This window comes from Heterodontus francisci, chromosome 9, assembly GCF_036365525.1.
Source record: "Heterodontus francisci isolate sHetFra1 chromosome 9, sHetFra1.hap1, whole genome shotgun sequence".
Classification (NCBI taxonomy): Eukaryota; Metazoa; Chordata; class Chondrichthyes; order Heterodontiformes; family Heterodontidae; genus Heterodontus; species Heterodontus francisci.
Genome location: NC_090379.1, coordinates 45,379,112 through 45,397,026, shown reverse-complemented (window position 1 = coordinate 45,397,026; position 17,915 = coordinate 45,379,112). Strand labels below are relative to the sequence as shown.

The 17,915-nt window shown below is 43.0% G+C and overlaps 1 protein-coding gene across 2 annotated transcripts in view; it reads left to right on the top strand.

Moving 5' to 3' along the window:
* wdr25 (WD repeat domain 25) overlaps positions 1-17,915 on the top strand; it is a 102,264-nt gene that overhangs the window by 71,975 nt on the left and 12,374 nt on the right. For both annotated transcript variants that reach the window (XM_068038933.1, XM_068038934.1), the window contains 2 exons: positions 2,094-2,241; positions 9,758-9,888. In XM_068038933.1, the coding sequence (XP_067895034.1) occupies positions 2,094-2,241; positions 9,758-9,888 (279 nt within the window). The remainder of the gene's footprint in view (positions 1-2,093; positions 2,242-9,757; positions 9,889-17,915) is intronic.

Genomic DNA, 17,915 nt, shown 5'->3' with positions numbered 1-17,915 from the left:
CCCACCACGGCAACTGGTAGAATTTAAGTTCAATTAATTAATAACATTAATTAGGCGGCACAGTGGTTAGCACCACAGCCTCACAGCTCCAGCGACCCGGGTTTGGTTCTGGGTACTGCCTGTGCGGAGTTTGCAAGTTCTCCCTGTGACCGTGTGGGTTTCCGCCAGGTGCTCCGGTTTCCTCCCCAGCCAAAGACTTGCAGGTTGATAGGTAAATTGGCCATTGTAAATTGCCCCTAGTGTAGGTAGGTGATAGGAGAATTGAGGGAAGGTGGGGATGTGGTAGGGAATATGCGATTAATGTAGGATTAGTATAAATGGATGGTTGATGGTCGGCACAGACTAGGTGGGCTGAAGGGCCTATTTCAGTGCTGTATCTCTGTATGACTCTGAAAAATCTGGAATTGAACCCTAGTCTCAGTAATGGTGCCATGAAACTACCATCAGTTGTCGTGGTGGGATTTGAACCATCTGGTTAACTAATGTCCTTTTAGGGAAGAAAATCTGCTGTCTTTACATGTCTGACCTACATGTGACTCTAGACCCACAGACTCTTAACTGCCCTCTGAAATAACCTTGCAAGCTGCTGAGCTCAAGGGCCATTAGGGATGGGCAACAAATGCTGGACTTGCCAGTGAAGTCCACATCCCATGAAAGAATTTTTAAAAATCAGCAAATTAAGCACAGACCAGGGATTGAAGCTGGGACTTTTCTGTTCCTTTACTTACTGAATAGGCTCATTGTACCACTGGGTGGACCCTGAAAGACTAACAGCAAGCACCCAAGTGAGAAAAAGAGGAAAACCTGTCTGCAAGAATACAAATTTAATACGATTACCATGTTTCTGAAGTGGATAGCAATGGACTATTGTAAAGCATAAATCTGTTGTCTGTGCAGCAAATGTCTGCCAGGAAGGGTCGGTTGTACAAAAAAAATCGTGTTTTTGCAGCTCACCAGGAAGTAGAATGATAAACTATGATATCTGCTTGGTGTAAAATGTCATTTTGATGAATTGTGCATAAAACCAGCAATTCAATCATATCGTCATACACTACAAATTGCTCACTTGTCACTGTTCTTAGCACTGTTTAAAAAAAATCAGTGTGCAATTATATGCAATAGCAGGTGGCTAGGAATGTTTTGCATTCAGATAAAATTGATAATCCACACAAGCTTGTGATTTGGCATTATTTCAATCCTTTCAATCTGTTCAAGTCGCTCTCTGGTATCATGTTGTCTGTATACTAGTGCATATTCCAGTTAATTCAGTTCTCCTGCTTCTCTGTTTGGAACTCATGAGGAAACATTAACTGATAACCACAAGTGCAATTTCTGTAGAATCCTCTGATCTGTGCCACAATAACTACAGGTATTTTCCATTAGAAAAAACTTTTTTGAACTGATTGATGTTCAGAACTAATTTAAATCTCTGTGTATTCGTCAAAGACTGCCACATGTTGATTGATCATATAGTATAATACCAATGATTTCTGCTACCACCAAATATCCTTGGCATAAAGTGAATTCCAATTGTGTTCATTAAATACCAAAGGCACAGAATATAAAGGTTCATAGGATTTCAGATAGTGTTCAGTTGTGAAGGTTTTCGCTTCACCATGTATCAAACTTTTTCACAGATTTAGATTGGTAATATTCAATTAATGTTTAAGTTCTCTGTGTTGCCCAGTACGGTTCTTATCCAGCTTACAGGGTAGCATTGAGGTTGAGATCTGCAGAACAATACACGGTGTGTCATTGAGAACCTAATTTATTCCTTTCTCATATTCTGTGTTCTTCACTGCATTAAAAATTTAAGCTCTTTCCATGTATTTTCTTTCCATGTTCCAACAAATATCTTCACAGCTGCCTGTGCCCTTACTATAAACTGCTCACTAAGATACTTGTGTTTTTTCAAAGAATATGGAGCCATTTTAGCAGTTATATCATCAAGTTTATTTTAAAATTGATGTGTCCCATTGTTCTGCAAAGCTTGTCTACACGAATCTGTTTTAAGTGGACTTGAAACTGGCTGTGAGAAGATGCAAATTTTAAAAAATGTTCTATTTCTAATCTCTTGTTTATCCTTCCTATAGATATGGGATGCTATTGAAACAAGCAGATGCTTAAAGACTTTCTTATGCCATTCAGGGGCAGTTCGTGATGCTCAGTGGTCTTTGTGTGGAAGACAGATCCTCAGTGGTGGATTTGATTCTATGCTTCATCTGACAGATATTGAAAGTGGTACAGTGCTGTTATGATTTTTCTCATTTTCAAATGTTTTCATGTTAATCTTAGATGTAGTTCTCATTAAGCAAATGAAGACTGTGAAGGAGGAAGTGAAAGGTCACACATACATAATTTCCCTGACAGACTTTATTTTCTTTCTAAGCCTGGAACTGCTATGGTTTGTATCCCTGACTTTTAGTATATTTATGTTTTGAGCAATGACATTCTAAAAAAATTAATCATGGTTCGAAAACCACACCTGCCTGGCACGTTTAATTGCTGTTGGATATTTTCTTAATATTGGTGTGATTAAGAGGGCAATTTCTTGTCAGAATTTCTATCCCTCAATTTCCTTTTAGCCATTCTCCAATCCACAGGGCTATTTCTGACATCATGTTTCTTAGAGATGCAGCCTTCAGACAATAGTCTACATTTAATAAGAGTATGAACCTTCCTGGACCTGAAGAACCAAGGGCTTAGTGACTAGAAATTAAAGGCACTATATAAATGCAAGTTCCTTCTTTCTTATCATATTACTTTATCACGAGCAGCTTTACATCTCTTCTCTGGACTGCCAACCATGAAAAATGAACCTTCTGATCTGTACTCTTGGTTCCTATGCCTCATTCGATTGATTCTCTACTTGTGCTTTACCAGAAATTCATCTCTGTTTGATGGGGAGATTATGGTTAATATATACGATAAATGTTTCTATTTCACTTCCATTGATTTATACATTTAGTGTGTGCAAACTAGTTCACTGCATCATTTTGAAAGAAATGTGTGTTTTTTTTGTTCACTTGCAATTAAGTTCATGACATTTTTGTTAATAAGGAAGTACATTGTGGTTTGAATGCATGGACATATTGCACAACTGATTTGTAAAATGCTTTTTCATAACCTCTGGTGATACTCATTCATCTTACAGTAGCTTGGCTTGAGATCAGTAGTCAGACTCATTCTTGTCACAGTGAGGTTATTTTATGGGTTATTTCTCTAGAGGAAATGACTAGTTTCAGGGCAAGGAACAACATCTGGCAGTGTGCTTATACTCATGATAATGGTACTTGAAAGAGAAATTACAACAAGGACCTAATTGTAGAAGAGACATGATTGAGTATTATACATGACCATATTAGGATGCAGTGTTCATCACTGGAGGTGTCACTTGAATAGAAATTTATTTTACAGTTTGTCGTAAATTAAAATGAAAAGCAAAAATACTATTAAAACTAACGTTATGTTTTTCGTTATATCTAATTAATTTATATCCCAACTGTTAACTGTTCTTGAGGGGAGTAGAATCAACTTGATGTTTGCTGATGTGCACAATCAAGTTAGATTACTGATTAAAAGGGCATTGCTTATATTACAAGAAACTCAGCATCTTTGTGCTGGAGGTTCCTTGAATTCAAAATGAGACCTTTTATAAAAGCTTTTATTCAGCAAAGTATTCTGGCAGCTTTTGTGCCATGTTTAGTTTTTCATTTTTATTTAAAAAATGGTTTGGTTCTCTTCTATTTTAAAAATAAAAATTCCCAGCTAGATCAAGCAAGGGGAGGTGGAGAGTAATGGTGGAGAAGGGAAGAATAAGCAAAGGTTTCCACTGCTGACCATTGTACACTGATCCCTGCCTACTAGAAAGTGTGCTTACATGGATGTTGACTGGGGACAGGATCAGAACGGCTGTGTTAGCTCCATGACGAAATAACCTGTTGTAGTCGATGCTTGCTCTCCAGGCTTGTACACAAGAAATAACTTGATCAGAGAGTTTCAGTGGGGAGCTTGTTAAAATTTCAGTAAACATTACAGGAAAGAAATGCTGTTAATTTTGTTGTAGAGCTATAGTTTTGGCTTATAATACAGGCTATATCAGTACTGTTTACACCAATGACAGCTGATGAGGAGTAAGTGGCGGACTCTCCTTCAAGATGCATATTGTAAATGGTGTCACACAAACACAAACATTAGATTTTCATAAGCTTTTCATAAATCGAATATTAGTGGCAGAACTGAGGAACATACATTTTCTATTTAAACCAGCATTTAAACCATTGCCTGACAGTTCCCCTGGAATTTTCAAGCTTTTTGGGGAAATAAACTTGCAGAGCTACCGCAATAGAGCGGGGGAATGGGACTGACTGGATTGCTATACAGAGAGCTGGCATGGACTCGATGGGCCAAATGACCGCCTCCTGTGCCATAATGTTGCTATGACCGTTGCATGTAAATATACTTTTATAACTTTTCTCATGATAAATGGGTCATTTTCTGCTTGGCAAACAGTAACTAGTGCGGTGCCACAGGGATCAGTGCTGGGGCCTCAACTATTTGTAATCTATATTAATGACTTGGATGAAGGGACATAATTTATTATAGCCAAATTTGCTGACGATATAAAGATAGGTGGGAGAGCAAGTTGTGAGGAGGACACAGAGAGTCTGCCAAGGGATATAGATAGGCTAAGTGAGTGGGCAAAAGTTTGGCAGATGGAGTATGATGTGGGAAAATGTGACATTATTCACTTTGGTAGGAATAGAAAAGCAAAATATTTTTCAACTAAGAGAGACTGCAGAATTCTTGGTACAGAGGGATCTGGGTGTCCCTGTACACGAATCACAAGTGGTTAGCATGCAGGTACAGCAAGTAATTAAGAAGGCAATTGAACGTTGGCCTTTATTGCAAGGGGGATGGAGTATGAAAGTAGGGAAGTCTTGCTACAACTGTACAGGGTGCTGGTGAGGTCGCACCTAGAGTACTGGGTACAGTTTTGGTTTCCTTATTTAGGGAGGGATATACTTGCATTTGAGGCAGTTCTGAGAAGATTCACTAGGTTGATTTCTGAGATGAGGTTGTATTATGGGGAAAGATTGAGAAAGTTGGGCCTATACTCAATGGAGTTTAGAAGATGAGAGGTGATCTTATTGAAAGATACAAGATTCTGAGGGGGCTTGACAGGGTAGATGCTGAGAGGATGTTTCCCCTCGTGGGAAAATTTAGAACTAGGGGTCTCCCATTTAAGATGGAAATGAGGAATTCCTTTTCTGAGGGTCGTTAATCTTTGGAATTCTCTTCCCCAGCGAGCAGTGGAGGCTGGGTCATTGAACATATTCAAGGCTGACTTAGACAGATTTTTGATCTACAAGAGAGTCAAGGTTATGGGGGCCGGCAGGAAAGTGGGGATGAGGCCACAATCAGATCAGATCTAATTGAATGGCAGAGCAGGTTGAGGGGCCCAGTGGCTGCCTCCTCCTCCTATTTCTTATGTTCGTATGTAACTACCAGTTCTCACATTTGCACAACTCTAGAGGTTGTTGAATCCCACAGACAGTGCACTCTGATGAGCCTTCTCAGAATTACTGAGACTCGTTCTTACTTTGTAGGGTATGGCAATAAGCTTCTAAACTGGAACACTGTAGGAACGCAGGAAAAGAATTAGGATGCTCAGCTCCTCGAGGATGTGCTGGCATTCAGTTAGATCATAGCTGCTCTGTAACTCAACTCCACAAACCTTGACATCCTTACTTAACAAAAATCAGTCGATCTGTCTTGAAAATTTCAATTGATCCAATATCCACAGCCTTGAGGGGACAGAAGTTCCTAGATTTTCACTGCTTTTTGTGTGAAAAAATGTTCCCTGATTTCACTCCACACAGTCCGAGTCTTAATTTTTAATTATGCCCTTTTGTTCTGGATTCCTCACCAGAGGGAATAGTTTATCTGCGTCAACTCTATTGAATCCCTTACCATTTTAAGTGCATCAATTAGATCAGTTCAGTGAAGAGTGCAGGAGGGCATGCCGGGAGCAACACCAGGCATATCCAAAAATGAGGTGTCAGCCTGGTGAGGCTACAACGCAGGACTACTTGCATGCCAAACAGTGGAAGCAGCATGCAATGGACAGGGCTAAGCGATTCCACAACCAGTGGAATCAGATCTAAGCTCTGCATTCCTGCCACCCATCGTGAATGTTGGTGGACAATTAAACAACCAACCGGAGGAGGTGTCTCCACAAATATCCTTACCTTCAATGATGGGGGAGCCCAGCACATCAGTGCAAAAGAAAAGGGTGAAGCATTTGCAATGATCTTCATCCAGAACTGCCAAGTGGATGATCCAACTCGGCCTCCTCCCGAGATCCCCAGCATCACATGCCAGTCTTCAGCCAATCCGATTCACTCCGTGTGATATCAAGATGACTGAAGGCATTGGATACTACAAAGGCTATGGGTCCTGACAATATTCCGGCAATAGTACTGAAGACCTGTGCTCCAGACCTAGCTGCGCCCCTAGTCAAGCTGCTCCAGTATAGCTACAACGCTGGCATCTACCCGGCAATGTGGAAAATTGCCCAGGTATGTCCTGCACACAAAAAGCAGGCCAAGTCCAACACGGCCAATTACCGCCCTATTAGTCTATGCTTGATCATCAGGAAAATGATGGAAGGGGTCGTCGACAGTGCTATCAAGTGACACCTGCTCAGCAGTAACCTGCTCACTGATGCTCAGTTTGGGTTCTGCCAGGGCCACTTAGCTCCTGACCTCATAACAGTCTTGGTCCAAACATGGACAAAAGAGCTGAACTTCAGAGGTGATATGAGAGTGACTTCCCTTGACATCAAGGCAGTATTTGACCAAGGAGCCCTAGCAAAACTGAAGTTAATGGGAATCGGGGGGAAAACTCTCCGCTGGTTGGAGTCAACCAAAGGAAGATGGTTGTGGTTGTTGAAGGTCAATCAAGTGTCCCAGGACATCAGTGCAGGAGTTCCTCAGGGTAGTGTCCGAAGCCCAATTATCTTCAACTGCTTCATCAATGACTTTCCTTCAATCGTAAGGTCAGAAATGTGGATGTTCGCTGCTGATTGTGCAATGTTCAGCACCATTTGTGACTTCTCAGATACTGAAGCAGCCCATGTCCATATGCAGCAAGACCTGGACAATATCCAGGCTTGGGCTGATAAGTGACAAGTAACATTCACACCACACAAGTGCCAGGCAATGACTATCTCCAACAAGAGAGAATTTAACCATCTTCCCTTGATGTTCAATGGCATTACCATCACTGAATCCCCCACTATCAACATCCTCGAGGTTACCATTGACCAAAAACTGAATTGGACCAGCCATGTAAATGCTGTGGCTACAAGAGCAGGTCAGATGCTGGGAATTCACAGGGCGGCACAGTGGCGCAGTGGTTAGCACCGCATTCTCACCGCTCCAGCGACCCGGGTTCAATTCTGGGTACGGCCTGTGTGGAGTTTACAAGTTCTCCCTGTGTCTGCGTGGGCTTCCTCCGGGTGCTCCGGTTTCCTCCCACATGCCAAAGACTTGCTGGTTGATAGGTAAATTGGCCATTATAAATTGCCCCTAGTATAGGTAGGTGGTAGGGAAATATAGGGACAGGTGGGATGTGGTAGGAATATGGAATTAGTGTAGGATTAGTGTAAATGGGTGGTTGATGGTCGGCACAGACTTGGTGGGCCGAAGGGCCTGTTTCAGTGCTGTATCTCTAAACTAAACTAAAAATTCTGAAGCGACTAACTCACCTCCTGACTCCCCAATGCCTGTCCATCATCTACAAGACAGAAGTTAGGAGTGTGATGGAATATTCTCCACTTGCCTGGATGGGTGCAGCTCCAACAACTCTCAAAGAACTTGACACCATCCAGGACAAAGCAGCCTGCTTGATTGGTACCCCATCCACCACCTTCAACACTCACTCCCTTCACCACCGTGCACAGTGGCAGCAGCGTGTACCATCTACAACAGGGTCGTCCACCTTTGGCCCACGGGCCAGGATCATGCAGTTTCCATCCGGCCTGTGGATGTTAACTGTTCCTGGGGCCGTTCCTCATCCTCACCCTGACTGGAGATGAGAAATTTCCCGTTGTCAGTCTGACTTTTAAACTATTGCACTGTCAGTTTCGCAGGTGATAACCACTGATGTCGGGAACAGCCGCTTCCCAACAGACTCGGGGGTTTTCCGGCATGTTCTGACATTTTTTTTTAATGAAGTCTGCCGGAAAACCCCGAATTTGTTGGGAAAATGCTGTTCCCTATGTCAGCAGCTGTCACCTCTGAAACTGACAACGATCATTTTTAAAAGAACTTTGCAACTGTGAGAGAATGAGTGGTGGAAGAGGGGGAGAGACAAAGCAGAGGGGGGGGGGGCAGAGAGGGAGAAAGGGGCGAGGTGCAAAAGACAGTGAGAAGGGGGGACAGAGAGTGGGGAACACTGGAGACATGGGGGGGGGTGGGGAGAGATACAGACAGGAGGGGGATGGGTGGAGAGGGACAGAGAGGGGGGGGAAGGGAGACAGACAGAGAAGGGGAGAGAGAGTCAAAGAGTCATTTACTTATGGCCATTCTGTCCATCAAGCCCGTGCCAGCTCTCCACGGAGCTATGCAGTCGGTCCCACTCCCTGGCTCAATCCCCGTAGCCTTGCAAGTCTGTTTCTCTCTTTGGCCATCGAACTCCCTCATGCAGTCATTGATCATCTCCACTTCCACCTCCACCGCCCTTGTGGGCAGCTAGTTCCAGGTCATTACCGCCCACTGCGTAAAAATAAAAAGTATTTCCTTATATTCCCCCTGCGTCTTTTGCACAGAACTTTCAATCTGTGTCCCCTAGTCCTAGAGGGGATGGGGATGGAAGAGAGAACGAGACGTACACACACACAGCGCAGGGAGAGGGGGAAGAGAGATCATGGTCTCTCCTGAAAAGTGGACATCTGCCCAGAATACTCTGCATCGCTACATCAAGTTTTTGGGCAGAGATTGACTAATTAAAGCAAAAACAATGCCAGGTATGTCACTAAATCAATTTTCAAGATAGTGACGAGGAAGTAAGTCAATAAATTAGTTTTCGCATTTAAAGCTTCTTCACAAAAATGCACATTTTTGTTGTTTTTATTAGTAAGATAAATTTTTAATGCCTTTATCTTTCGAAATTTACTCACCGGCCCCTTGGGCCAACCAAAAATCGCAATGCAGCTCTCTGCCCGAAAAGGTTGGACAACCCTGATCTACAAGATGCACTGCAGCAACTCACCAAGGCTCCTTCGACAGCATCTTCACCCTTCCTTCACTGTTGCTGGGTCAAAATCCTGGAACTCCCTTCTTAACAGCACTGTGCGTGTACCAACACCACGTGGACTGCAGCGGTTCAAGAAGGTGGCTGACCGCCAGCTTCTCTAGGGCAATTCGGGATGGGCAATAAAATGCTGACCTTGCCAGCGACACCTACATCCCAAGAAAATAAAGAAAACTCCTCTACCCTGTTAAGATTAGTTAAATCACTGCAAAACAGAACCAAATCTAAAGCCGTAGCAAACTGTTTTGTTCAGTACCATGTAACGTGGTGTAGTTACCTGTGAAATCAGCCACAAATGCAATAAAATCTTCTCATTAACATAAATATTCAGCTTTGTTATTCTTGTGTTTTCAAGATGATTAAACTGGAATATTAAACCACAGAGGACTTTTTAAGTTTTTAATTTGCTCTTAATAAAGTCGCATTTTTGTTAATACAGGTAAACAAATCATCAGTGTTCATAATGAATGTCAAATCACTTGCTTGGCATTCAATCCTGTGAATCAAAATGTCGTCTTGAGTGGAGGATTCAGCTCAACAGTGAAAGCTTGGGATACAAGAAGTTGCAAGGTACAGTAATACTTTCCTCTTACACATGTTTTTGATCTGAAGTAATTTGAAGCATCTAAGCTGATTAGCATTTAATATTCCATCAGTATAGCACTATGAACTTTACAGAGCCATTAGGACATTAATGGAAGTGCAGTAGCAGCAACCCTAACTGCTAACCTTTCCTGCCTTTTTTCTATTATAAACTCATAAATCAGTTTAAAATATTGGTTGTTTCAGAGGTTCAGCACAATGCACTTTACATTTTGGAAGCTGGCTTCATATTCAGCCAAGATTGATGTGACAGGCATCTGCTTGCTGGCTTTAAATATTACGGACATACGTACGAACATACGAATTAGGAGCAGGAGTAGGCCACTTGGCCCTTCGAGCCTGCTCCGCCATTCAATAAGTTCATGGCTCCACAAATTACTCCACATGTCCACCTATTCCCGATAACCTTCCACCCCCTTGCTTTATCAAGAATCTATCTACCTCTGCCTTAAAAATATTCAAAGACTCCTCTTCCTCAAAAGGCAGTGGAAGCAAATTCCAAAGACTCTCAACCCTCTGAGAAAAGAAATTTCTCCTCATCTCTGTATTAAATGGGTGACCCCTTATTTATAAACATGACCTCTAGTTCTAGATTCTCCAACAAAGGGAAACATCCTTTCCGCATCCACCTATTGATGTTGGGCACAGAACCACCATGCATAAATGCACCTAAATCGGTACTGAATTGGCAAATTCACTCAGGCTACTTTTGGAAATGGTAAATGGGGGGTGGTGAGGGAATGAAGCTCTGTCACTGAGGTGAAGGCAGATTGGCGGTGCAGAATAGTGACTCTACTCATATGTACAGTACTTGGGACTGCTTGATGCTGCCATTGGACACCCCCAGCTGAAGAGGATTTCTTTTACGGGTATCTTTTACCTTGAAAAGCACAAAAAGCCACCAAAAACAAATAGTTTCATTCCTAAATGTCGAATCATTACTATATTAATGTATTGATCTTTGTAGACTTCAACAACACACCTACACACATATTAGATGCGTTGCATCTAATTTTCTATCACACATTAAATTTTGATGCTTTACATCTGGCTTTCCCCTGGCTGGTGAGTCTAGAACCAGGGGACATAGTCTCAGAATAAGAGGTAGGTCATTTAAGACTGAGCTGAGGAGGAATTTCTTCACTCAGAGGGTGGTGAATCTTTGGAATTCTCTACCCATGTGGCCTGTGGAAGCTCAATCATTGAGTATGTTCAAGACAGAAATCAATAGATATTTGGATACTAATGACATCAAGGGATATGGAGATAGTGCAGGAAAGTGGCGCTGAGGTAGCTGGTCAGCCATGATCTAATTGAATGGCAGAGCAGGCTTCACAAGTTGAATGGCCTACTCCTCCTATGTTCCATTTATGATTGGCTCAAATGCCATACTCATAAAACTATAATAAACCACAACTGAACAATCTTTTCAGCAAGACAAAACTGATCAATTCTGTTGGTTTTTACTGACCTGGGCCTATTTATTAGGGATAAGCAGCTGACAATTTAATGATAAAGTTCCCTGAGCAACACCAGTTAGCTGTTAATTGGCCTCTGGTTTGCCTCTGTACGATACTTAACCACAGAATTAACTTTGTAGCCCTAAAGAGATGGGCTGTAAATAAACAGAGCATTTTCCTCAGGGCAACCAGTAGGGAAAGGGCTATGAAGATGTACACACTCCCCTTGTTATATAATAGTACACTGTGCAGTATATGGTTTAATTCTTTTATTATAAAACAGCATATCCTTCAACTCATCAATGAGCAAAGAAGTTCTGTAAATATTTCTTTGGTTGTTGGTGCTGCCACTAGTGCCTAAATGGAAGTCCTGGTAGCATCCTCCTTATTCTGGAATGAATACTCAGAATTCATACTCAGCCTAGCGTCCAGATCGAACCGCAACTGATAGGAACTCAGAATCGTGACTGCAGTGGACTTGTTGCATTGTTTTAAAAGAGCATGAAAGAGAACAGAAACTTTGTATTGCTGTTAACTAATAAGTAGAACTGTGCTAATTGAACTAGATGCAGAACTGTACAATGCTGAAGGCTGATTTTCCAGTTTAAACATGTTACTTTAAAAGGCTACTGAGGTGATTTATCATACATTTACAGGTTTTAATTATTGCTTTAAACACAGTTTGTTCAGACTCTGTTATCTACCTGCTATTTTCAGGTTTGGGGCACAACGTTATGCAGTTCTGAAATAATTTTTTTAAACCTACCACAACGACATTTTCAATCCTAGTTTGAGTAGAGAACTGTATTAAGGCAAATTCATGTATATTAAATTCCCAACCTAACAGCACTGTGGCTGTACCTACATCACAAGGGCTGCATTGATTCAAGAAGGCAGCTCACCACCACCTACTCCAGGGCAATTAGGGATGGGTAAAAAATGCAGGCCTTGCCAACGATGCCCACATTTCCATGAATGAATTTTTAAAAAATGCTCTTCCTTAAAAGTTAAATGCCATGTGGTTAAACTTAAGGCACTTCAGGGAAGTAGGTAAATGATGCACTTAAATATTTATTTTAAAATGTTATTTTGGCTAAATTCAAGGAAACTTCATCTTAGGAAGTGAGAGAATAGTACTTGCAATGTAAAACACGCCTTCTTCCAGGAATGTTTAAAAGGGTTCACTAAATATGCCTTGACCTGTTGAATTGTAGCTTGCACAAGACTACACACAAGGTTTTACAAGTGGTGGGAAGCTTACATAAAGACATTTTAATGTAAGTTGAATTTAATAAATAGTACAAGTTACTTTGCATCTCTAATCTATATTTAATGTATTTATACCATAGATATATTAGAATGTTAATTTTCCACCATCAACTTTCCATCTAGCACAATTCAGTATAAAAAGCTTCTCAGTTCACAATTTGTTGGGCAGATCAGGTCCTGACTTTGTGAAACTGCAGAGCTCTTGCTTCTTCAAACACAGGTGGAATGGTTGATTGTCTGATGGAACCTGTCATTCACCTATATAATCACATTTGCTTGACCTTAATGGACAAATGCATTTTTTTTTATTCCTGTAAGGGCCACTCCTCTCTGTGGGAGCACATATGCTTACATAAGTTCATTCTATTACACCTTGCATTTTGGGCACACAAAATGTAAGATTCAAGGGCACATGCTTGCTGCTCCCTAGCAAACATTCAGAAGACAATGTATGGATTGGCCCTGACAAACAAGGCATCCATGATCTAGTGTCTGCACCGTATTATACGAGCCAAGTTCCTAGTGGCTCCCTGAAATTGCAGTGGAAATATGGTGCAGCCTCAAAATTCAAGTTTCAGGTCCCCTCCTAATATGTGACAAAACTTATCAACTTTGCTACTAAGTGGAAGTCTTCAGAGGCTACTAAAGTCCATTAATGTCACCCTCAATCTATAAACTTTCTCAGAGGGAATGGTAGCATAGTGGTTATGCTGCTGGACTAGTAATGCAAAATAGTTACCTTACTGGATTAGTAATCCAGAGTCCTGGAGTAATGATCCAGAGGCATGAGTTCAAATTCCACCATGGCAATGAATTTAAATTCAGTTACTTAAATAAATCTGGAATAAAAAGCGAGTATCAGTTGTCATGTAACTACTGGATTGTTCAAAAAATAACATCTGGTTCACTAATACCCTTTAGGGAAGGAAATCTGCCATCCTTACCCAATGTGATCACAGTCATGTGGTTAACTCTTAACTGTCCACTGAAATGGCCTTGCAGGCACTCAGTTGTACCAAACCACTACGACAAAGTTTGTTGAGAATAAAACAGGACGGATCACATGGCATTGATCCTGCCATTGGATTTGGGCACGACAAAGGTACACCCAGATCAGTTAACCCTGCAAAGTCCTCCTCACTAACATCTGGAGACTTATGCCAAAATTGGGAAAGGTATCCCACAAACTAGTCAAGCATCATTCTGACATAGCCACACTCGTAGAAACATACCTTTCAACAATGTCCCAGACTCTTCCATCACCATCTTTGGGTATGTCCTGTCCCACCAGCAGGACAGACCCACCAGAGGTGGCAGCTCGGTGGTATACAGTTGTGAGGATTTGTCCTTAACATTGATTTTGGACCCCCTGAAGTCTTAAGGCATCTGGTCAAACATAGGCAAGGAAACCTCCTGTTGGTTACCACCCTCAACCGTCCTCCCTCAGCTGATGAATCAGTACTGCTTCAGGTTGCGCACCACTTGGAGAAGCAGCGAGCACAGCATGTACTCTGGGTGGGGACCTCAAAGCCCATTGCCCAGAGTGGCCCCATAGTATCGTTCCTGACCAAGCTGACCGACTCCTGAAAGACCTAGCTCCCAGACTGGGCTTGTGGCAGGTGGTGAGAGAACCAGCACGAGGGAAAATCTACTTGACCTCTGACTCACCAATCTACTTTCCCAGTTATATCTATCCATAACTGTATCAAACCACTACGCCAAAGTGGGAATGACCACCGCCCAGTCCTTGTGGAGACAAAGTCCTGTTCTCACACTGAGGATAACTTCCATCTTGTGTGGCACTAGCGCTATGTTAAATAGGAAAGATTGAGAACACATCTGGCAGTTCAGAACTGGGCATCCATGAGGTACTGTGGGCTATCAGCAGCAGCAGAATTGTATTCCCTGAGAATTTGCAACCTCATGACCTGGCATTTTCCTCACTCTAACATTGCCATCAAGCCAGGGAACCAACCCTGGTTCATTGAGGAGTGTAGGGGAGAATGCCAGGAGCAGCACCAGGTGAGATCCCAACCTGGTCAAGCTAAAATACAGGACTGCATGCCTGCTAAACAGCAGAAGCAGCCATGCCATATCAAGAGCTAAACGATCTCACAACCAATGGATCAGATCAAAGCCCTGCAGTTCTGCTGTGAACAGTGATGGATAATTAAACAACTAACTCGAGGGGAGGAGGCTCTGTGAACATCCCCATCCTCAATGATGGTGCAGCCGAGCATGTGAGTGCAAAAGACATGGCTGAAGTGTTTGCAATCATCTTCAGGCAGAAGTGCCAAGTGGATGATCTATCTCAGCCGACTCCTGAGGTCCGAAGCATCACTGAAGCCAGTCTTCAGCCTATTCCATTCACTCTTGTGATATCAAAACATGGCTGTATGCACTGGATACAGCAAAGGCTGTGGGTCCCAACAACATCCTGGCTGCAATGCTGAAGACTTGTGCTCCAGAACTAAACGCACCTCTAACTAAACTGTTCCAGTACAGCTACAACAAGGACAACAAAGTGGATAATTTCCCAAGTATGTCCTGTGTGTAAAGCACTGTCCCTGGGGCATGCTGCACTTGTTAATGAGAACTGTGTTCCAAACCTGTGCTATACCAGTCCACAACAAGCATTACAAAATCCAATGGGTACCTGCATAGGTCCTAGTTATGCCTGTCTTTTTGTGGGATATGTCGAACATTCCTTGTTCCAGTCCTACTCGGGTCCCCTCCCCCAACTCTTTTTCCGGTACATTGATGACTCTATCGGTGCCGTTTCCTGCTCCTGCCCCGAACTGGAAAACTTTATCAACTTTGCTTCTAATTTCCACCCTTCTCTCACCTTTACATGGTCCATCAACACTTCTCTTCCCTTCCTCGACTTCTCTGTCTCCATCTCTGGGGATAGGCTGTCTACTAATATCCATTATAAGCCCGACTCCCATGGCTACCTTGACTACACTTCTTCACACACTGCCTCCTGTAAGGACTCCATTCCATTCTCCCAGTTTCTCTGTCTCCGACACATCTGCTCTGTGCTACCTTCCACGACAGCGCTTCTGATATGTCTTCCTTTTCCCTCAACCGAGGATTCCACCCCCACCCCCCACCCCCCCATTGTGGTTGGCAGGGCCCTCAACCGTGTCCGGCCCATTTCCCGCAACTCTGCCCTCACCCCTTCCCCTCCCTCCCAGAACCGCGACAGGGTTCCCCATGTCCTCACTTTCCACCCCATCAGCCTCCATATCCAAAGGATCATTTTCCGCCACCTCCAGCGTAATGCCACTACCAAATGCATCTTCCCCTCCCTTCCCCTGTCAGCATTCCAAAGGGATTGTTCCCTTCGCGACACCCTGGTCCACTCCTCCATTACCCCCACCACCTCGGCACCTTCCCCTCCATTCGCAGGAGGTGTAATACCTGCCCATATACCTCCTCTCTCCTCACTATCCCAGGCCCCAAACACTCCTTTCAGGTGAAGCAGCGATTTACTTGTACTTCTTTCAATGTAGTATACTGTATTCGCTGCTCACAATGTGGTCTCCTCTACATTGGAGAGACCAAACGCAGACTGGGTGACCACTTTGCAGAACACCTCCACTCAGTCTGAAAGCATGACTCCGAGCTTCCGGTTGCTTGCCATTTCAACACTCCTCCCTGCTCTCATGCTCACAGCTCTGTCCTGGGATTGCTGCAGTGTTCCAGTGAACATCAACGCAAGCTCAAGGAACAGCATCTCAGTTACCGATTAGGCACACTACAGCCTGCCGGACTGAACATTGAGTTCAATAATTTCAGAGCTTGACGGGTCCCCCCCATTTTATTTTTTTTTTAGTTATTTTTTTCTTTTTTATATATTTTTTTGTTTGTTTTATTTTATTTCATCTTAGTTTGTTCAGTTTGCTTACCCACTTTTTTTTTCATGTTTGTACTTGCGGCTGTTCAGTTTTCAGTCCGTTAACACCCTATCTGTACTAATGTCGGTTATTCTCTGTGGCCTTGTCCTATCTATATCTTCTCCTTTGTTATCTCTTGCCCCACCGCTGCTTCACTTGCTTAAACCTTTCACATTTCTAATATTTGCCAGTTCTGAAGAAGGGTCACTGACCTTAAACATCAATTCTGCTTCTCTGTCCACAGATGCTGCCAGACCTGCTGAGTATTTCCAGCATTTCTTGTTTTCATTTCAGATTTCTAGCATCCGCAGTATTTTGCTTTTATTACGAAATCCAATTCGGCCAATTACTGCCCCCATCAGCCTACTCTCAAACATTAGCAAAATGAGGGAAGGTGTTGTTGACAGTGCTATCATCCGGCACTTGCTCACCGATGCTCCGTTTGTGCCACCAAGACCACTCGGCTCCAGATGTCATTATAGCCTTGGTTCAAATTTGGAAGGAGCTAAATTCCAGAGGTAAGGTGAGAATGACTGCCCTTGACATCAAGGCAGCATTTGATCATGTGTGGCTTCAAGGAGCCCTTATAAAATTGAAGACAATAGGAATAGGGGGAAAGCTCTCCACTGGCTGGAATCGTACCTAGCTTGTGGTTGTTAGAAGCTAGCCATCTCAGTCCCAGAATATTGCTGCAGGAGTTCTTCATGGTGGTGTCCTACCCCACCCTTTTTTATCAGCATCATCAATGACCTTCGCTCCATCATAAGGTCAGAAGTTGGGGATGTTTGCTGATGATTGCACAGTGTTCGGTTCTATTCGCAACTCCTCATAATGAAGCAGTCCATATCCACGTGCATCGACATTCAGCTTGGGCTGATAAGTGACAATTAACATTCTCACCACACATGTGCTGGGCAGTGATTATTTCCAACATCACTCCTTGACATTCAATGGCATTACCATCGTCAAATCCTCCATCATCAACATCTTGGGGGGTCAGCATTGACCAGAAACTTAACTGGACCAGCCACATGAATACTGTGGCTACAAGAGCAGGTCAGAGGTGGGTATTCTGTGGCATGTGACTCACTTCCTGACTCCTCAAAGCCTTTCCACTATTTACAAAGCACAAGTCAGGAGCGTAATGGATGAGTAGAGCTCCAACAGCACTCAAGAAGCTTAACACCATCCAGGACAAAGCAACCCGCTTGATCAGCATCCCGTCCACCACCTGAAACGTTGGCACATCCTGGCTACATTGTGTAGCATCCACATGATGCATTACAGCAACTCGCCAAGGCTTCTTCAACAGCATATTTGAAATCCATGACCTAGAAAGACAAGGGCAGCAGGTGCATACAAACAC